Genomic DNA, 21,887 nt, shown 5'->3' with positions numbered 1-21,887 from the left:
GCACAGGCAGTGCTCAGATTTCAATCTGAATAATACTGCTATTGCATGAGACAGCAACTTTCCCTCGCGTTAAGATCAATGAACGTGCCCTGAGTAAATGCCTGCACAAGCATTTTAAGAATTACTCCAGTGTCCGAAATCTTATCCTCTTAATTTACCTCTGAACGGACCATAATTGCACCATGGCCTTTAGGGTCTGTCCTGTGAGCTGTATTTCTCCCCACCTGGTTTTTGCAGCAGATCTCAGCCCTGCAGCGCAGAGCCCGTGGGCAGGGGCACTGATGGATGAATGCTTTGGGTTCTCCTCCAGGCCTCTGACCTCTCTGAGGCTGCAGCACGGCGTGGGGAGGACGTACAGACAAACATCTCCCAGTGATTCATGCTGGAGGAGGACAGAAAAGAACGTTTTAGCTCGATCTTGGTGTGCGTTCGTTATTAGCAACGCGGCTTTATGATGAGTTTTAGACGCCTTGAGTAAGTTAAGTAATTAGGGGCAGGCAAGTCTATAAAACAGGCTGCTGATTGCTGGAATGTAACCCTTTCTCCTGCTGTAAACGTTCAGTTCCTGGTCTCTATTGCTGGTCTTTTCCAGCTGGCATTTGTTCTTTAAGGATTCCATCTGGGAAAGCTCTTATGTGTTCAAACTCTTCAGTGCACAAGAACTGTGGAGATGTGGTTAGTGGACATGGTGTGATGGGTTGATGGTTGGACTCTGTGATCTTAGTGGTCTTTTCCTGCCTTAATGATGGTATGATTCTATGGTCAATCTTGGTTGTAATACATCCATACATACAACCTTGTTGCTGTGCAAAATCCCTTTCTGCTCAAATTCCTGCTGTGCATAAGTCAAGGATTTGGGGGGTTGAGGCAGATGAGGCCGTTCCTGCTCTTTGCATTACAAACAAGAACATTTGCAGTGTTCTTCATCTGCCTATAAAAACAGAAAATGATCTCCATTGCAAAGGAAACCTTATTTGCCCTCATTTCCCCAGGCTGTAGCTGTGCAGGCATATTGGAGAAGATCGTAAAAAAAACCTCAATCTACTGGAAAACACCCATCTCTTATTTTGCCATATTGCTGTCACACAGCTTTGCTAGCGATAGAAGTCACCTTGGGTGATGGTTTTGGCTGAGGGTAAGAGATGTGGAAACTTGGAGTGGGGTATTGAGATTTGTGTTGAGCCTTGTAAATGTGTAGCTGGGCCGTGGGATTCCTTATGTGAAAAACAATGATGGAAGCTCTTGGTAGGGCAGGGATAACGTGCATCATCATAAGCCCTTGGACAGCGTGGTCAGAGTTCTGCTTCTGATTCAGTGGAGATTCAAATTTAGCTGTAAGTACTCCTGTTCTGAGTGCTGAAAGGCTTTTTACAGTCTGTTTATCCTCGTTTGTTGTTTTTTTCACCCTGGTTTATTGTCATTGCTGCATTTCGAGGCCTCTGATTTACACCGGAGTCTCAGAAACTTGAAAGCCAACATCTTACAGAGACCACTGCAAATGGATATTGCTGGGATTACAGCTGGATTGACCATAAGCATTTTGGTTTTATTTTAGCACAATTATCAATGCCTTATTTATGTCCCCAAAGTCATTTGCAAGTGTTTTGAGTTATTTTCTATTGTGTGGCTCTCAAATGCCTGGAGTAAAATGCTCCCTCCTTTTCAGCTTTGTTCTAATTAAGCAAATCATTAATTCCTTCCCCACTTCCATGGGAAGGCAGTAAAGCATGGAATGAGCCCATTGCCTCGTGCCACCTCCTTGCATTACATCCATCCCTGACACATCCTGGCATCCCACTGCTGCTGTTCCCATTGGAGCTCCATGTAAATGGGTGTGCAGGTTCCAAGGGAGTGTCTTTTAGAAGGCAAATGAGATTAATAATCTGAAAAGGTTTATAAGGATTCTGTTATTTACTTTTACCAAAAGGAGACAGAGGGGGAAAAAATATGCCTTTCACGTTTCAAGTCGTTTTATTTCATTATTTGCTTCCTTATTTGTTTAACGGAGCGGGAGCTCACTCATTTCTTCTTCTACTGCTAATATGAAATGCAGTGGAGATGAAATCTGGATATGGAGGTTTCGTGCCAAGATTGATAATCCAGAATAAGAAGCTTGCCATGGGTGTTTTATGTTGACATAACTTGTCTTAACTGAGAGAGTGGTGAGGTGCTGGAACAGCTGCCCAGAGGGGCTGTGGATGCCCCTGGAGGTGTTAGAGGCCAGGTTGGATGGGGTCCTGGGCAGCCTGGTCTGCTATTAGATACAGAGGTTGGAGTCCGTGCCTGAAGTGGGGGGGTTGGAGCTTCATAATCCTCGAGATCCCTTCCAACCCAAGCCATTCTATGAACCTTTGGACAGGAAGGCAAACTTTGGAGGACTTTGGGTTTTTCAGCTGTTTGCAGCCATCAGATTTGCACAGCTGAGTCTTGGCTGAGCACAGAGGTGGGAGCAACTCAAGAAGTGTCTGTCCCCAGCAGCTCGCAGGCTGCTGCCAGCTCTGTCCCTGCTGTCACCCGTGGAAGGGATGGAGGTGCAGCAGCACTCGCTGTCATTTGCATCCTGGCCCAGTTTGGGGAGGTTGTTGCCAGCTCTGCTGCGTGGGGCCCAGCTCCTGTCTGCCTGGGGGGAGGATATTGTCTTCTGCCCAGCTGTAAGCAGAATTGGCATCTTTAATGTAAAAATCATTAGATGGGACATAATTAACGTTCCTTATTGCACATTAACATTACCCAGAGTCAGGCTGCAGACATAATTTGCTTTGATTAGATATGTAGCTTTAAAAATTAGATTCATCCCAACCTCTGTGCCGTTTATTGGCCTGTTTCCCTTTCCCTTGCTGTCCATTATGAGCTGGAGCCCTGTCCTGCACTGTCCGGGTGGATTAGATGTAATGAAAGCAGAGTCAATTTCCCACTGCCTGCCCTCCATGGGAGCTCAGAGGGTGCTCTCCACCTTGGCACAGATATGGCTCAGCTTTCACCTTCCATCCCATGGAAACAGGGAAGCAGCAGAGCCTTCAGAGCCTTTCAGCAGCTGCGCTGAACTGCATGAATCCAGTGGAAAAAATGTTTCATTCTCAGAGTCTACTTTTCAGCCTCCTGGAGGTTTGGGAACCTTGGATTTGAGCAGAGCAGCCGTGCATCACCATGGAACTATTTTGGTATGCTAGTGAAGTGCCCACATCCTACGGTGGCAGGACCATTCCTCAACTGCTGGCTGAGCATCCCTGTGGGGCAACAGAGCAGAGGGATGGGAGCTGCTGCCCTATGGGGTTTTGCCCATGGAGCAGCTCTGGCTCACCCTGCACAGCCACAGCTTGCAAAGGGCACGAGGAAGATGTTCACCAGAAGGCATGTTGGACCACATCTGTACAAAGAGCCTTATCTATTGGGTAATGCTTTCAGCTCATGTTGAAATGATAGAGCAATGTCTTTTCCTTCCTTTCTTTTTTTTTTTTTTTTTTTTGCCCTATCAATACATTTCTAATGACAGAGGTAACATGCAGGACTCCTCTTTCTCCTGGCATTCATCCCCAGCAGGACTCATTGTTTCAGCGTGGCTTCATTCCGGATCCATCTGAAGCATCCACCTTAGTAAACAAGGTGTGCATGTCTGCTCTGATGCCAGCACTTGGCTTTCAGCACCTGTCTGAGCATTTTATTGTGATATTCAGTCCCAGAAACACAACCCACGCCCTATTTCTTCAATCAGAACATGTAGGATTTTCTTTTTCCCCCATCCTTTCCCATGATCTATTTTTTCCCCCTCTTCTCTTTCTTCTTTCATCGATTATTCATTTGTTTCTCACTCTGGCGTGGGAGTGTGCACCAAAATCTGGGCCACCCCAGGAGCGGGGCTGCCTGACCCATTTGCAGCTCCCTCTCACTGCACAGCCTGCAAAAACCACGTCAGGTGAGAGTGATGGTGAGTGGGATTACAGGGGGCAACTCCTTGCTTTTTGGGATTGTTCCAGGTCCCCGAGTACCAGAAAGGGAGAAATGAGGGGATTGTCCTGAGCTGTTCTGTGCTGAATGGGACTCGCTGCTGGCCTTGTGGAGTGGCTCTGAAGGTCCCTTCCCTCCAGCAGACTCAGCACTGCCTGTGGTCAGAATAAATACTGCCAATCCCCCCTCTATACCTGAGCACTGTGATGTTAATGGCCCTTGAGAAGCCGCAGGCACAGCCCTGCAGTGCCTCTCTTTACACAGCACCAAGCAGCTGTACCTTACAGCCCGACTGTGCCTTATAAATATTTGAAAGTCAGTTTGTAGGAATGTGAGACAAAGCCAGACAGATGAATTATTTAATGCTTTGAAAGAATGCAGCTTTTAGTTCCTCCCCGTGCTGGCCTACTTCATTGTTTCAGTAAATTGATCTGCAGCAAATTAATTTCCCTTCTTTTGTTTGAGTAAGCAGCAGGCATGGCAGGTTGGTGGGGGTTTCTCCGGCCACAAGCAGGTGCCAGGACACCTCCACGGTTGCAGAGCTGGCATCAAACATCAGAAGAGAGTGGAGCTGCTGCCACCCATCAGTGCCTTTGGATTGGCATTAGTGCACCCAGTGCTCATGTGGAGGGGACGCTTGGTGGGGACAGCCTCTGCGTGCGTTTTATCATAGAACTGTAGAATATCCCAAGTTGGAAGGGACCCATAGGGATCATTGTGTTCACCTCTTGGCTTCACACAGCACCACGCAAAACCCAAATCCCATCTCTGTTAAATCCCAATCTTGGTAATCTGTGGACGAGGGATGCTGGGAAAGCAGCTGGTGGAATGGAATCTGAAGAGTTACCAAGCTTCTCTGGCAGTGAGGATGTAGCAAAGGAGTGTTTCCATGTTTGTTGGAGCTGACATAACATGGAAGTGATCTCAGAGGCTGTCGCAGCCACATGCTGGGAATGGAGGTGTCTTGGCACTGGCCAAACTGGGACCGGTCCAGTGGGTTCTTCTGCACCCAACCCTTCCTGTTCATAGAATCGGGGATCCAGGTTCCCTTTTGCTGGCTGGTTCTCCTCCAGTGTTAAATGTGAGCCCTGCGACTGATCGGCAGAGTGATCCCAAGTGTGATTGCATGGGTCTGGTGGCCTCGTTGCTGTCACTTCTTATCTCCTCATCACCAGTTAGAGGTATCCTTGTAAAGGGACAGTGTTAGAGCAGCAGCGTGGTGAATGCTCCTGTGTGTAAATGTCAGAACGTGTGACCGAGTGTGAAAAGTTCTTGCTCTGAAGACTGATGTTCTGTCCCTCTGTATTTTTTTTGTTTTTATTTTTTTGTATCCTGTAGTTTTCTACTTGTTTTCTCCTGCCTGGTGCTGTCTGTCTTCTCAACCATCGATGAGTATCAGAACAGCTCTGAAGGGGCCCTTTATATTCTGGTGAGTTGGGATTTGCAAATGAAGTGAGCAATATCACATCAAAATAAAGTTAAAAATACACAAGAAAAGCACCTACCCCTCAGTTTGGGGGTATTTAACTCAGGCAAGAACATGAACCATCACTTGTGAGTCAGTGTCTGTTGTGACCCACAATAAGGAAAGGAGAAATCTGTATCAGGGCACTCAGGAGTAATCTGAGCACAATATTTCCTCTGACGTAATATTCTAAACCTTCTTCCTGAACTTTTTCCGTTGTTTTTGCTTTGTTCTTTCTCATCCCCTGCCCAGGAAAGGGAAAACCCAGCAGCAAAGGTCTGAGCATCACTCAGAATAGGGCTTTCCACCGTATGGACCCGTGGCGCAACTCTGCATTGCGTAGGAGAGCAGGGTTTAGGCTGTTGGACTTGATCTCTCATTCTGGAGCATGCTCACCATGTTTCCTTCTAGGCTGATGGCATGTTGTCTCCCCCAGGAAATTGTCACCATCGTGGTGTTTGGGGTGGAGTATTTTGTGCGGATCTGGGCAGCCGGCTGCTGCTGTCGGTACCGGGGCTGGAGAGGAAGGTTGAAATTTGCCCGCAAGCCTTTCTGTGTCATCGGTAAGACCTGCCTCCTGCATGGGGTTTCCCAACCTAAGATGGCTATTGAAGAGCCTGCTTGCACAGTGCTGCAATTTCTTGCTTGCAGTTTGGGGATTGTTACTCACCTAGAGAAGGGAAGGGAGGAGCTGAGGTCCCTGCCCAACCTCTCCATCAATTTGCTCACTCCGTGCCTCATTTTGCCTTCCTGGGTGCTGAGGAGCTGCATCACAAGGGGATTGTGAGACTTAATTCCTGCTTGTAAAGCACTCGGTGCTCCTGTTGTGCAGAGGGCCATCCGAGCGCAGTGGGTGCTTTGTTTGGGGTCAGGAGTGGCAGGTGAGCCATGCTGTGCCCCATGGAGCCTGATTTCAGGTGTCCAGAAACTAGCAAGGGTCACGCATGGGATTTTAGCTTATTGCACAGAAAATCATTCATAAAAATTGCATAGAAAAACAAGAAAGAGGGAGGGTTTCAGGATTCCTGCCCCATCCCTGAAGGTGCTCAAGGCCAGATCGGATGAAGCCCTGGGCAACCTGACCTAGTGCCTGATTTGGCAACCCTGTCCATGGCAGGGGGCTGGAACTAGATGGTCCTTGAGTTCTCTTTCAACCCAAGCCAACCTGTGCTTCTGTGATCCTCGGGTTTGGGATTTATAGCATATGACTTCTTTTCTTAGACTCTTGCTCTTTCCTCAAGCACCCTGGAGTTGTTATGGTGAACCTCTGGTGTTTAGACAGGGGAGCTCGCGCCTCTGGGCAGCACGGTGTCACAGCAGCTAAAAAAGGGCCTGGCAAGGACTTAGCCTTGGATCAGAATGCAGTCAGGTGATATCAAACACATTTTCTTGGGAACGATGAGTGTGGAGAAGAAAACTAAAATATTCCTATCGGGTTTGTAGTTGCTCCTTTTGTCCAGTTAAGTCTTCTGCTGTATCCCGTTGGCACCAGGTATTACGATACCACTTCCACACGCATCCTTCTGCTGCCAGTGGCGGTGGGAGTGCCAACCCCTTTGGTGGTGCTCCGGCAGCACGTCTCCAGCTTTCAATGCCCTTTGTTCATGCAGACATCATGGTGCTGATCGCGTCCATTGCCGTGCTGGCAGCGGGCTCCCAGGGCAACGTCTTTGCCACCTCGGCGCTCAGGAGCTTGCGCTTCCTGCAGATCCTGCGCATGATCCGCATGGACCGGCGGGGTGGCACCTGGAAGCTGTTGGGCTCCGTGGTTTACGCGCACAGCAAGGTGAGTGAGCCCCAAGAGAGGATGTGGAGCCACTCTTTTCATTGCCTAGGTTTGGTTCGCCACCGAAAACATCTCCCAGGCTTGGGAGGATGGAGGGGGCACTCGCTGGGTGGTGACATGTAGAATGCAAGGTGCCGTGGAGCCCTCCAGCCAGCAGAACAGAAATGGGAGGGATGTTGGGATGTTTGCAGGGAATACCTTGAACACAGTGACCACCTGCACACTGAGCTTGTTTCATAGAGTTTGCAATTAGCCAGCGGATTTGGGGGCTCGTGTTTCAGTTTTAGCTTATGTGTGGGCTGGAGAAGTAATTATGTTTTCATTTCTGTTCCACATCTTTAAATACTGGAGCTATGACTGCTCCCTTTCCACTTGCTGAGGTGTTTAAGGTGATGTGCTCTGCAGGGTGAGGGTCATCCTGTGAGTGCTGCAGGGCATCACTAACACGTGGGCCCATCTCAGATGTCCCCTCTCTGCACTGCATTGAAAATCAGCACTTCTGATCTCCAGCCGAAACCCAAAGCCTAAACATGCACAAATGCAGAGCAAGTTCAGCTCTGAGGCCAACCGCAAGCAAGCGGCTCAGCTTTCGGAGATGCACACCAGGATTGCAATTATTCTATTCTGTCCCTTAATGATCTTGCAGGAGCTGATTACTGCCTGGTATATTGGCTTCCTCTGCCTCATCCTGGCCTCTTTCCTGGTATACTTGGCCGAGAAAGGAGAAAATGAGCACTTTGATACATACGCAGATGCACTCTGGTGGGGTCTGGTAAGTAATTTTTGTAGAGCAGCTGCTGGTTATTAAAATAAAATGTCCATTAACCCCCCATCTTCTATCACTTATTGAGGAATCAGCTTACAGACTGCTTAGTTAACATTTTTATTAAATGGCTTCAGGCTATTCCATTTAGCTGGATTTCTTAAATAAGGCTTGTAGGAGATGCTATGGGATTGCATTTGTTGAGCTATCTGGGGCAGCACAGCAAGAGGGAGCTCAGCAGTGGGACTTGGCTCCATTGTGGCATACCTAATAACAGCCCCGTGGTCATCACTGTGACAAGTATTGCCACCTTTCCATCATTTATCATCATACTCGAGCTGTTAAAAGCACCGGACTATATTTCATATAATTAATGCATTCTAAGTACCAGGAAAACTTCAGTGCTGAAAGCACTCCCTCTGCAAATCTTTGCTGACAAAAGAGGAAAGAGCAATACTTTCAGTTTGCTCCGTGTGTGCGTGGGAATTATTGGATTACTTGATTAACAAAGGGAGAATTAATGACATTCTAATCTCCTTGCATTATTGTTCTTCTGCTCTGGCACTGCAGCGCTGGTTTGGCCTTGATTACAAAGCATGTAATGAAAATCCCAGGTCTGATCAAATCCCAATAACAGGCTTGGGGAGGAATCGGCTGATCAAGCAGCTCCTCTTCTTCAATAAAGGGAATGAAACGCTGCTAAGGCAGTGAATTGCTTTTCAAGCCCCTTGGTTATGACAGAAAATAAAAACAAAGCCCCATTTGACATAACTAGGAAATAAACAATGGGGGAAAGCTGACGGCCCAGATCAGAGCTCAGCATGAGGAAAGCCATGGGCAGAGCCATCCCTTCCCAGGCTGGAGAGCCACATGCAGAGCTTCCCACCTCATTCCCCATTTCAGGATGTGTTGTTGCACCACGTGGTGTTGCTCCTGTCCATCTGACAGTGACATTTCAGCCTCATTAAAACGAGCAGATCTTGTCGTTGACTGGCTCACACATCCAGTACAGACATGCTAAGAAATGAGCAGAACAAATCAGCTGTCGGTTTTAGGAGCTTGTATCCTGATTTCATCCCAGTGGCTCCAAATCCTTGCAGTTGTCTCCATGAATTGTAAAGAAATTATAACCCAACCTTGCAGTGATTAAGGAGCGAATGTTGCTTCAGCACAGAATAGCCATGTAGACGCATTTTACTAAATGCTTTGTCAAAATGGCAGCTAATTGATAGGGCTTTTAGTGGGTGCTATTAAACGGTGCTTTGGGATTGGGCTTCCATTTGATTAAAACAGTTTTGCTCCAGGCTGAAGGCGTTAGGTTTCCAACAGCATGTCAGTTATATCAGGGCTCCATCACCCCTGGAGACAGCTCTGTCCTTGGGGCTGTGGGTCAGGGACCTTGTGTCCTTTGGGCAGAAGGCTCCATGAGGATGTCCCCATCGTGCCAGTCCTCCCTGTCCTGTGTGTCCCAGGCTCTCCAAACTTTTCCTCAATTCTCGATGCAGTGCCCAGCGTTCTCCATTTGTGAGGTTCATGGACAGAAGCAGGAAAAATCACCTTTTGCTGCAGTTTGAAGCTCAGTGGTTATTTGTTTCCAGCGGATCTCTCAGCTCCTTCCCCAAAACACACGGAACAGCTTGCCAGCCTCTCTTGGTGCATTACATTAACACTGAGGAGGGGAAAAATACCTCTAAATTAGCTTGTACAAAGCAGCCTGTCAGGCTAATGTGCAGTTTTTAAGAAGGAGGGGAGACTGGCTAATAAGCACTGCTGGGAAAATGGGCAGTAAACAGCATCAGCTCCTGATGTGTGCAAATAACCCTGGTTTCTTTTGAGATGTGCTGAAAGCAGGATGGCCCCCAAGCTTGTCTGCTCCCCACCATCTGCTAAGGGAATTTTGGTGACATTGCTTTACTTTATTTTATTATTATTTTAGTATTTTATTTTAGTACTTATTGTTTTATTATTTTATTTCAGGACTTATTAAAAAATGATGGAGAGCAGTTTTTACATGGGGAGATACTGTTAGGACAAGGTGTGGGGGGATGGTTTTAAACTAGAATAGAGGAGGTTTGGATCAAATGGCAGAAGAAGATTCTTTACACAGAGTGTGGTGTGGCTCTGGCACTGCTGCCCAGAGAGCTTTGGGTGCCCCATCCCTGGAGGTGCCCACAGCCATGAATGGACCCTGTACAGCCTGGTCTATGGGAGGTGTTCCTGTTCAAGGTAGTGGTTGGAGCTGGGTGGACTTTAAGGTCTCTTCCAACTCAAGCCATGTGATTTCCAGTAGAAAGCTATGTGACTGAGGGTTGGGGTTCTCTTGCAGATCACCCTGACCACCATCGGCTATGGGGACAAGTACCCACAAACCTGGAATGGGCGACTGCTGGCTGCAACCTTCACACTCATTGGTGTTTCCTTCTTTGCTCTCCCTGCCGTGAGTGTGGGCTGGGCTGGGTGGGCAGTGGGGGAGCTGAGTAATTACCTTAGGGCCAACCTGTGGCTTCTTGTGCCTGAAGAACTCCTGGCTTCAACTGCGTGGCTGCTTCTGAATAAAAAAAAAAAAATAAAAAAATCCACCCTGTGTGGACAGCCATGGTGCATATGAGCAAACAGGATGGCAAATGTGGGTGTAGTTATTCACAAATGAGATGGAAAATGTTTATTGGAGTGAAATCATATTCCTGTTGCTGTTCCTAGGGGTGGCTGTGCCATTTCAGTACATCACCCTGCTCCCTATTGCACTGTTGTACGGGTCTGATTTTTTCCCCCATAGGAATGATTTGCTGCATGCTTGTGTGATGTGGATGTTTTGTATTTTATCAGCTGCTTTTACCAAAGCAGCAAGCACCAGCAAAGCCCACATCTGGGACTGCCTTGGTTGAGGGCTCCTTGCTCCTTTCCTGATGCATTTGAAGCAAAAATGAGATAGAACAAAGCTTTGGAAGGAAAGCTGGCTGCAGCCTCTTAAAGCTTGTCTAACACCCGCTAACTGCACAATTTCATTCTTTTCCCCAGGGCATTTTAGGTTCGGGTTTTGCTCTGAAGGTTCAGGAGCAGCATCGGCAAAAGCACTTTGAGAAGAGACGCAACCCAGCAGCAGGCCTGATTCAGGTTAGGATCTGGGAGCCTCAGGGCTGCATCCTCCTGATGTTGAGGTCTAAATGGACTTCCAGGAGCAGGGGAGGAGAAAAACAGAGCTGCATGTTTGAAGTGTGAGACAGCAGCTGGTGGCTGGGCTTCTCTGGGAACAAATGCCAGGAAGGCAGCCATAGGGATGCAGCATATGTGAAAGGCAGTTTGGGGGAGAAAAGGAACGAAACTGAGCCCAGCACAGTGAGACAAATACACTAGGACAGTCTGTTTCACCAATTATATATTTTTTTCGAAGAGAATATTGATACTGATACCAAGTTACAATTGGGAGCGTTTTCTTCATGCTAACAGATGTCTGCACAGAAGGCTGGCCTTGGCGGATAGCTTGAAGAGTGGTTTTACACTCCTCTGTTCCCTTCTCTCCAAATTTTGTGGCTCCCCAATGCACAGCAGTAGTGCTCCTGACAGCGAGTGCCTGGTACCTGCAGCATCTTTAGATCAGTGGCATCGTGGTAGCACCCCAAATGTGTCATGTGTCAAATGGCTCATTGGCACTATGGTCACACCCCAAACGTATCACATGCTAGATGGATTGGTGGCATGATGGTAGCACCCCAAATGTGTCACATGTCAAGTAAATCGTTGGCACTATGGTCGCACCCCAAATGTGTCACACGCCAAATGGGTCGGTGGCATCATGGTGGCGCCCCAAATCTGTCACATATCAAGGCGAAGGCAAAAAGTCAGACCCACAGATAGCAGAGCATTGGTGTTGGTAGAAGTTTATGAAGCTCAGCCTGTATCTTCAACCCACCCTTTCTCCTCCCAGGCTGCATGGAGGTTCTATGCCACCAACCTGTCCCGCACAGACCTGCACTCCACGTGGCAGTACTACGAGCGCACCGTCACCGTCCCCATGTACAGGTACTTCCTCCTTGTGCTGCCTGCCTCGTGGTGCCAATGTTTCCATGTTTGTTACCTGGATGTAGAGTTTTATTGTTCATTTAAGTTGTTATTCATTTAAACTTTTTATTTGTTTAAATTTAAAAAAGAAAAAAAAAACAAAAAAGTGATTTCCACATCTCTTAAAAGCCAGAATATGTCTTTTCTTTCAAGGTTTATTTGTTGTTTTTTTTTTGGTTTTTTTTTTTGCTATGTTTCATTTTGTGTTTCTTTTGGCCTCAATTTTAATTTCCCTGTTATTTTTTTTTTTTCTTTTCATCTCTGTGTGTATGTACGTGCTCTTCTTTTCACCTTTATTTCTCCACGCCCGGGGTAGTTGCGTTGTGTTGTGACAGTGCCGTGCCCAGGTGTGAAGACTCCAAGCTGCCCCGGACCTAGGTAAATGCTGCCTTGCCCTGCGTGCAGCAATTCATGCTGCTCCACCAGGCTCTAATGGTCCTTCTGCCTTTCAGCACTCTTCTGTCCCTCTGGGCTGCCCTGGCGCTGTCCTCAGGTGCATTTGGCCTTGGTTCCAATTTCCTTTTCCTCTTCCCTTTTCTCCTTTTCTCCTTCCCCTTCCCTTTTCCTGCCTGGGCAGTGCTGTGTATTTCTCTCTGGTGTGTTTTGAGACTGCCCAGCTCTCTCTGGATGGTGTTGGTTGGATATTCCTGCAGCTTTGTGAGGTTTTTTTGGGGCACGATGGGGTGGGCTCCTTGTGCTCCCAGTCCTTGTGGTGCAGAGCTGTTGTCCAGCTCTGGGTTGTGCCATGCTGATGCAAAATCCCTCTGTGTTTTCTGTGTTACTGGTCCCTCTTAGCCATTCGAATGCATTTCCCAGGACGGGCATTAGTCCGTGTTTGAAGTGTTAGCCAGCCTGTTAATCCATCTTAGAAGCCTGTTGGAATTCACGTTGTCATGGTCAGTAAGTTGTCGTTGGATTCATTCCCAGTGTGTGCCTGATTGGTTGTTTGTTCCCTAAAGGTATCTATGAACTGACATCAAGATCGTGCTTTAAGAAAAAGAAACAAAACAACAACTCAGTGAAACAGAACCAAACTGTTTCCCAATAGCATTAAAACCCACTCATCCAACTCTCTGTCCCACCTCTGCGTTGGTTGGGAGCAGCTGCTGAGGGGAGCAGGACCTGGCCCAAAGCCCTCTGCAAAGCACACAATGCCAACATTGGCTTCAGTGGGCTTGGCCGTGGTTGTACTGCTCTTGAAAATCCCAAACTTAGCATGCAGCCAGACATACAGGGGCACCCTTTGGCACGAGGATGAGAGCATCCAGCACTTCCTTGGGCATGGGGCTCTCTTCTCTCTCAGCTTCACCCTAAAACTCCAATTGCTGTCTGTGCACAGGTAACCTGACCATCACCTGAGAGGTGACCCCTGATGGCTTCAGCTCTTTGTTTTTTACCAAGCAAGTGGTGAACTTCTTTTTGAGTTTGGTTTGGATGTGTTGAACTGAAATCACTCAAAATACTTGTCGCCTAATTTAAAAAGGGGATAACTGTATGTTCTGGCTGCCGCTTCCATCTCTCACTCTGCCCATCTACCCTTCCTACCCACTTCTCCAAACCAGCTGGTGTGCACCAACAGCTGCACCCTGAGCCCAGCACCATGGTGTTGGTTGCTGCGTGCAGCTTCGCTGCAGGCTGTGGTTGGGAACTGGGTAGGGGGACACAGCATCCCCTCTGCCAGAGGTGAGCTGCAGTCACTGCTGCCTTAGCACCTTTTCTGTTCAACATTGGGCTGCTTGTTCCTCCTAGCAGGAGCCCCATGACTTGAGCTTGTGTCTCTTCCCAAGGCACCTTTGAAAAGAGGGGCTGTTTGATGGGGAAAATTGGTAGCCATGACTTGGAGGAGCATGCCTGTGCCCAGAGCATCACTCAGAGCACTGCAGGAGAGCTGGTTTCTCTCTGCTGGGGAAAATAGGGTGGGCTCTGAGAGCATCTCAGCTTGGATTTTGAAATTCAAGATGTGGTAAAGCAAATCCGCAATGTACATTTGGCTCCTATATAAAAAACGAAACCAATATTAAAAAACAACAACAACAAAAAACCCAACAACCAAAACCAAACAACAACAAAACCCCCCAGATTACTCTATTATCACTCAAGAGAACAGGATATTGTTTTCAGCTATGTTCATATATTTGCACTAAAAATGTCACATTTCAGTAGATAGTGGAGCTCCTTGGAGCCATCCTCCTGGTCCAAGGAGCCCCTGGCTGGTAGCACTGAGGGCTGTGGATTCCTCACTGAAGATCTCTCAGAATCTCCCTGCATTTTCCCTGCCCCGTGGTGCCCGTTTGCTTTGGGAACGAGGTGCCAGCAGCCTGTCTCATGGGTGGCAGTGATGTGAGGAGCAGGGAGCGAGCTCAGCCTGCACTGATGCTCACCCACAGCCTGGTCCCAGCGCGCCTGCTCCCAGAGTGCACTTGGTTCATGTGCTAATTTTCTTTGTTCTGTTTCTTTTCTCCCTCCCTCCATTTTTTTTTTTTTTTTTTTCCTTTCTCTTATCCCTTTGGTTTTCTTTGGTGAAAACTCTTGAAAAGCACGCAAACGCAAACGTACGGTGCCTCCAGGTATGACATGCATGTGACTCTGAACCGTGTGTCATGTCACTCCTTGTTCTTCGTTTGGGACTGTAATATACAAAGCCTTTAACTAAAAAAAAAAAAACAAACCCAGAAAGCTCTGAAGGTCAGTTTTTTTTTTTCCAAAAGAATGAGTGAAAGCCCAAACCAGACCGCCCATCCCGCTGCCTGCTGACTAACTCCATGTGCCTCCATATGTGTTTTAGCTATTGGTTTGTACAAGTGTTGGGAAACTGTGTCAAAATGATGATTTAAGGAAGGAGAATGGGAGAATGCTTGATAAGCTTGCTTTATTAACGATAATTTCTTGATGGTCTTATCAACCTCCTCCAAATCATACAACTCCCCACTCATGCTTCCATTTCTCCTCTCCCATCACTCATGTTTGTTGCCCTTTCCCCAGCCCTCTTTTCCCATCCATCAGTATTATCTCAGTGCTGTGGGAGCTGTGCATCCCGGGTATCTCTGAGTCTGCTGCCCTTGCTGGTGTGAATGGTGTTAGTGGCACCACGGGACACATCAGTGGTGGTGCAGAATAAAATTGCAGCAGTGGCTGTGCCTGTTTTTCAAAGGGGAATGGGATATCAAATGCAGTGTGCTAAGCCAAAGTGATCGCTCACGATTTCCCTCAGTAATTCAGTGTGATGCTTGGAAAAGGAGTGTCCCATCTCAGCAGGATAATTACGTTTTGGTTATTTTGCCTTCTGTAACTGACCAGGAGCCAAGCAGTTATTAGTCCCAGTTGTTCCTTCTGAGAGCTGACCTTTCAATCCAATCAAACAGACGTGTATGTGGCTGGGGTGAGATTTATTGCAAACAATATTATCTCAGGTTCTGCAGAAGAGAGCAGGTTTTCAGATGATAGGCATATTTTATATGAGGTGGGTACCTGAAGGTGCACTAAAGTCAATATTTGAAGATGGGGAATTAATGGCTTACGTTTGGAGACTGTGGGCCAAGCTCTGTTCTTAGAGCAGTTTAAATCCTCACTAGGTGCATTAACACAGATGTGATTTAGTGCCCGATTTGCAAACCTGGTTCCAGTTTTCATGGATGCGAGTTTTGCTGCCTTACTAAATCACACTTACCACTTTGTGTGGTTAATTTACAGCAAATTGCATCCGTGATTGGAATTGTGTGATTGAGTGCTCATTGAGTGCTGTGTGGGACAGCAGCCTGCTTTAAGAACTGGGTATTTTTCTACTGCTGGAAGTGAAATAAGAATGCTTCCACTCCAGCTCTTATCACAACATATTTCATAAGTATTCCCTGTTATAGAAGAATGACTTAAACTGGAGACAGAGTCATGGTGAGTGTGATAAGCTCCTTGTAGAACTGCAGCACAGCATGGAGACTCGTTTTAGTCCTCATCATGGTATCCATCTCCTCATCACCCCCTCCCTCATTGCTCATCCTGGAGCTGTTCAAACAAATCATCACCATCTGTGTGTGTGTTGTGTGTGTGCTCCTGTGCTCTGCTGTGTGCTGCTGCCCTCCCTCCTCATGTTGTGGGGTCTCAGTGAGGTTCTGGCTGGAGGCATGATGTCCCCACTGTCCCCAAATGCTTGAACGTTGTCTGTGCTATCAGGAAAAACAATTGTACCTTCCCTTTGGCTTGGGGAGTGGAGTCAGTGTGGTGTTTCTATGTGTGGTCCTGGGAGGTGATGGGTTTGCAGCTGGGTGTTCCAGTGGTGGTATGGGCTGTGTGTGCTCCTGGGGTGTGCAGACCTCACCCAGCTCCCCTTCACCAAAACACGCTTCCCTTGTTAACCAAGTGACACGGAGGACCTGGAGGAGAGAGAGAAAAGCAGACAGAGCCCTGAGGCAGCAGGCTTCCCTTGGACGTTCTGGTGAAGTGATGCAATGCAGAGCAGTTTCCCAGGCTGCTTTTGTAAGGGCAGGTTAGGCTGAGCAGTCAGTTTGGATCATATTTGGGGTCTGTATGGGACTGAGTTGGTGCCCATTTTTGTTAATCATCTTTTCAGCTCAGCATTCTTTTCTTCACCACGTGTGCACCGTGCCCACACCTACTGCAGCAGCAGTGAGTCTCTGTGGTTGCTTATGTCATCACCTCTGCATGGAAGCATCTCTGCTGACCCACAAGGTTGTCACATTCTGCACAGTGCAGACCTCAGGTTGTGGGCTAATGCAAGGGGGAAGGGTCCTCCTGAGACCCTGAATCCCTCCATTTAGTTAAGGGGGATCCTGAATCTTTCTGTTCAGTGAACTGGGACCTCAAATCCTTCCATTCGATGAGCTCATGAAGTCTTCAGCTCTGTGACTTGCATCAGAGCCGTGCATTTGTGATCCTGGCTTGAGAAGTTGGGGTTGTTGCCCTGTGGAGCTCTTTGAAGCAGAGAACTCCATAAAGGAGGAGGAGTTGGACTCGATGGTCCTCATAGGTCCCTTCCAACTTGGGATATTCCACGATTCTAAAGAAGAATAGTTGTGCACTCAGCATTAAGTGCTGAATACATTTTTTATTTAGCAATACGCTTTGTGCTTGATTTTTATGCACCTCCTTCTCCCGTCTTGGCATCAATCTGCAAATGTTGTGGTGGGTTTGCACGGAGGTGACAGCACTTACACACCGCTCCAATGCACCAAGACCAGCCTCCTCCTGACACCTGAAATGAGGAGGATCATTAATTCACCTACTCAGGACATGCTCTCCTCTGGGTGGAAGTGTGCAGAGCTGCACTGCGGAGGAGAGCCAAATTTTTCAGCCCTGTTTTTACTCTTTCCTCCATCTTTAAGGTTGGAACTTTTTTTGATTGCCTCAGCTCTGTGAGCGCTGAATCTCTTCTGCTGATCAGCCATGTTTTTGAGTGTGGGATTTGAGCATGTGGAGGAAAGGCTTTTCCACTTGTTGTTTTTTATTTCAGTTAGAGGAAAACTGTGAACCTATTGGTCTCTTAACGGCTTAAAATCTGTCAACAGCCCTATTCCTTCCCCTTTCCTTCCAGTCTTCAGCTGTAGGTTGGGGCAGTTTGAGCAGATTCTGCTTCCATCAAAGCCCCTGTGGCTCCTTTCCCAGTATGAATGAATAGGCTCCTCCTGGGAGCTGTGCCTCTTCGGGCTGTAGCCCCATCCTTGTCGAAAGCACTGGAGACAGCTGCTGAGTTTGCTTTGCACCCTATAGCACAGCCATGATATGTAGCCATCCAGCAGCATGTGCTGGTGGCCCAGAACAGAGCTTGCAGCAAGCCATAGGGTGAGCCTGAGAAAGAAAGCCCTGGTTCCTTCCTGATCCAGAAAGCCATCATACAGGGCTACGGCTCTTCTAGGGGCAAAATCATCTGCAGGCAGTGGGGAACCTGGGCATCTCCACCCAGTAGCGCTCTGCCTTTCCTGGATCACTGCCTCAATTTCCCCACAGGCTGCTCTCTGCATACACCTCACACATCCTGAGAGCAGCAGGGTTGAGTTTCCCCATTTGCCTCCAGCACAGGAGCATCTCTGCACCTGACACCCAGCAAACCTGCTGCAACACTCCCATGCTGCCCAGAAATGCTGCCAGGCTCTGATGGTCAGGAGTGTGGTGAAGCAGACAATTTCTCTCTCTCTTGCTGTCCCAGTCTCTTCCTACCACCCTGCTATGGGTCATTATGGGTCAGTGGCACTGAGCTGTGGTGAAAGGAGGGGACAGCAGGCAAAGCTTCCAGGAGAGGAGGCTCTGGAGTCAGCTCTGCCCAAATGTTAATACTCTTTTTTTCTCTCCCTGTAGACTCATCCCACCTTTGAACCAGCTGGAACTCCTGAGGAACCTGAAGAGCAAGTCGGGACTAACATTCAGGTTAGCAACAGAGAGTTAGGAGAGCTTGGAAAGCTCACACTTCTTCACTGCATTTTTTTTTTTCTTGTTTTGTTTTTTTTTTCCCCCCCATTCCTGCCTTTTGCGTGTCGACAACCTTGAAGATGTGAGAGGTGTTGGCAGCTGATCCCCACGGGTTGCTCAGCGATCTCCTTCCCACCCCTCTTCCACGCTTGCCCATGCATTTCTTCAGCCTAATTTGTCTCTGGAGTAATGTTACAGCGCTTGGCTGGAAATGCAAAGTGGTACTTTAGAGGGTCAGCTCAAGGTGGTGTTCTCAGTTTGCCTCTGACCTTCCTGTTCCTCACTGCCCTTGGAGATTTCTCATGCCCACGATGTGCTAATTCATTCCCTACCCTCCATCTTTCCCTGAGAGCAGGCAGGATTTAGTGGTGAGAAAAAGCAAGAGGATATTCCCTTGGTCTCTCTCCCCTGACTGAAGCACCGTGTCCCAGATTCCCGTAGCTCCATAAACAGGTTACAAAAATCAAAGATCCTGCTGAGCTGGAGCACAGCACGTGGCAGTGGTGGGTCAGACTTGCAGCATTGCTGTGAGCATCCTGCTGTTTGGAAACCATCCTGCTCAGCACAGCTCTGCTTATCCTCTGGGTGAGGCTATCAGTTAGTCAGAATCACGACTTCATGCCTGCTAAATTTGCTCTGGTGAGATAGCAACGATTGCCCCAGAAGGCCAGGCATCCTGCAGCTTCAGTCTGCACTCAGGAGGGATCGTTTCATGTATTTTAAGCAAGGTAGGCCACCCCATTTGGTGACAGGGGCAATGCAGAGCCTTGGGGATAGAGAAGAGATGCTGAGCTGGTGAGTGGTGGGTGGGACAGCACCTGCCTGGGCTGTGACCCTGCAGAGTGCAGGGATCTGGAGACCCATGGATGGGTCAGACTGCAGATTGAGTGTGAATGTGTGAGGCTGGGGCTGGGCTGAGCACAGAGCAGGGGGATGAAGGCATTTTTTTAGTCTCTTCAATCCAATTTGCCCCCCACCCCCAGCAGCCAGCTGGTGCTTGGAAGGAACCAGGGGATGCAGACCTTTACACTGCTGACATTCACTGCCTGCTCACTCTCTTCTGGAGCTGCATTCTTTCAGCCTGGTGTAAAGAAGGTGTGAATAGCTGAATGCAGGACAAGTTTTCCTCGTACTGCAGGGAAATGCTACCAAGCTGTTGGTCAGTAAAAGGGAGACTTTTTTAGTGTGGCCATAGATTGGCTTGTGATGTTGTGCCCTATCCTTTTGCAGGTGTTCACCTCACTTTGTCCTCAAGGTCCATGGTTTTTTCAGTGCAGCCAAGTGGTTTGGGATCTCAGTGGGAAACTGCATGCAAGAACTGTGATCCCCACTCCCTCCACAGAGCCTTTGCCAATGACAGAAAGGATGGCTGAGGTGGAGGACCTGGGGCCAGGAGTCTGTACCTCAGTCCCAGTTTTTTCCCATTGGCCAGGAGGGAGAAGCAGGTACCCCAGGCTCACAGGAGACACTCCAGTCCATCCGTATGTGCAGAAATCACTCGAGGAGATGCTTTTCCAAAGGAAGGAGCTGCTCTCTGAGCACACAGATGTCCTCCTTTGCTCACCCACATCACACGGCCCTGGGGTGTCTGAGTCATGCATAGGCACGAGGATGGGTTGGGAGCAGTTTTACAGCCCTGTGCATTGTATGTGTCTTCTCTGAGGTTGTGTGAGTCTCCAGTGATCTCCTGTCCAGGACAGAAACTCCAGGAATTAAGTACTCCTTTCCCTCTTTTCTGTCCACAACTTCCACTTAGTTGTACTGTTTGGTATTGTCTTTTCGTTATGTTTTAACAGTGAAGCAGCAACATCTGTTGCCACCTGACACCATGCTAATGTACTATTGCTTCTGTTTAAAGGAAAGAGCAGCAGCCCGAACCATCGCCAAGGTCTGTATCACTGCCAACACGCCATCCCCATGCATTACCTGTAGATCTGTGTGTGTGTGTATGTATGTGTACCATGTCGTGGCACCATCGAGGGAAGCATCCTAGGTATTAACGTGCTTTTTCTGTGCTGTGGCAGTCCAATGTATCTACGTGTAATGCTGGACCTTAAATCATCTCTCCTTGCAGTCTGCCTGGGTGGCTATGAGGATAGTGAGGCTGTAGGGCAGAGGGACAGCAGTCGGTAGGGCTGCAGACTTAATTTGGGGTGACAGCAGGGCTTTGGTTGATGCTGCTTTTTTTTTTTTCCCCCTTTCGTTGCTGGAGTTGCAGCTGGAATGGTGTAAGAGGGGCTTGAGGTGTGCCAATGGTGGTGTTGCTTTGTCTGTGCCATCACCATCCAACGTGGAGGTGACTTGGAGCACAGAGCCATTGCCACGTCATCAAGGTGGCATCTCCCAGGCATGGAGGGGCTCTCTGGCACAGCACTGAGCTGCATGGCAGAAACAGCCCAGCCCTGCCTCGCTCTCTGAGTGATGCCCAGTCCCTGCCCTGCTTCCCTTCACGTGCAGAGCGTGCTCCGCTGGGTGCCCTCTGCACGTGGTGAGCACCTTCCAAGGCCAGCCAAAAATCTGACCTGAAGGAAAGTTTCTATCACTTCATATGTCCCAGGGAAAGCAGCAGGGCTGGTGTTTGGGATGCTTCGGGGAGACTTTTCGTCCTTCTCAAACTACTGAATTCTGGGATTTTTTCCTCTTTTTTTTTTTTTTTCTTCCCTGGTTCTTACAGAAGTAATTTTGGGACTGAATCTCCGTATTTATTTATTTTTTTCTTAAGGAGCAAGATGCAAAACTGATGATCTGTGGAGATCATCTGCTTGGCTTTCAGGTCTTCCATCCCATATCTCAAAACTTAGCTTAAATATTGCAAATATTGGAAAATGCGTTTTAGTAGTATGACAAGAGCCTGGCATTTTGCAGATGAAACTTTCTGCTGTGCCTTTTAGCTTATCAGAGGCCAGAAACTAATTTTCTCCTAGCACAAAATCCAACCAAAGATGTCTGTGCAGATACAGTGCCAACTAAAGGAAAGAAATTTCATCCTTCCTTTATTCCCCCCGCTCCTCTTTTTTTTTTCTTTTCTGTATTTCATTTGAGCTTTTTCTTTGCAAGCAGAACCTCCATAGCACTCCATCCACTCCCTGCCAAATAAATCAAATCACCAAGATCGTGTTTCAACGAGCCAGAATTTCTCTTTTCCCACTCAGGGTCCCAGTTGGTGTAGTGAGAACAAAGGCAGCCTCCATTCAACTTGATTCAAGCAGGGAAATGCTCTCTGGGAGCAGAGCAAGGCTGAAATCTTGGTCACCTGCCCTTGGGATCAGGGACTGCATTGTCACAGGAAATCCCTGCTCAACCCCAGCAGCTCCATAGCTGGAGGACTGTGAGGACCACTGTCCTTCATGTGGTCCTGGGTATTGGTCTTCCTTCTGCAGGCATCTGTCCTCTTGCAGCCCTCATTTTCACCACTTAGCACAGTAAGTTAAATGATAGCATATTTTCTTCGT

The 21,887-nt window shown here is 48.1% G+C and overlaps 1 protein-coding gene across 9 annotated transcripts in view; it reads left to right on the top strand.

The window, feature by feature from the left end:
* Positions 1-21,887, top strand: part of KCNQ2 (potassium voltage-gated channel subfamily Q member 2) — a 59,115-nt gene that overhangs the window by 14,233 nt on the left and 22,995 nt on the right. For 4 of the 9 annotated variants that reach the window (XM_090151947.1, XM_090151943.1, XM_090151948.1 and 1 more), the window contains exons 2-11: positions 5,284-5,374; positions 5,847-5,973; positions 7,021-7,196; positions 7,843-7,968; positions 10,286-10,396; positions 10,978-11,073; positions 11,885-11,979; positions 14,556-14,585; positions 18,325-18,393; positions 20,294-20,323. In XM_090151947.1, coding sequence (XP_090008073.1) covers positions 5,284-5,374; positions 5,847-5,973; positions 7,021-7,196; positions 7,843-7,968; positions 10,286-10,396; positions 10,978-11,073; positions 11,885-11,979; positions 14,556-14,585; positions 18,325-18,393; positions 20,294-20,323 — 951 coding nt within the window. The remainder of the gene's footprint in view (positions 1-5,283; positions 5,375-5,846; positions 5,974-7,020; positions 7,197-7,842; positions 7,969-10,285; positions 10,397-10,977; positions 11,074-11,884; positions 11,980-14,555; positions 14,586-18,324; positions 18,394-20,293; positions 20,324-21,887) is intronic. The other 5 variants (XM_090151945.1, XM_090151942.1, XM_031589774.2 and 2 more) reach the window with 3 other exon arrangements.

The sequence above is a fragment of the Phasianus colchicus genome, chromosome 17, assembly GCF_987193195.1.
Source record: "Phasianus colchicus chromosome 17, bPhaCol1.hap1.1, whole genome shotgun sequence".
NCBI classification, from domain to species: Eukaryota; Metazoa; Chordata; class Aves; order Galliformes; family Phasianidae; genus Phasianus; species Phasianus colchicus.
Note: the sequence above shows the minus strand (reverse complement) of the source record. Positions and strands in the feature narration are given on the sequence as shown.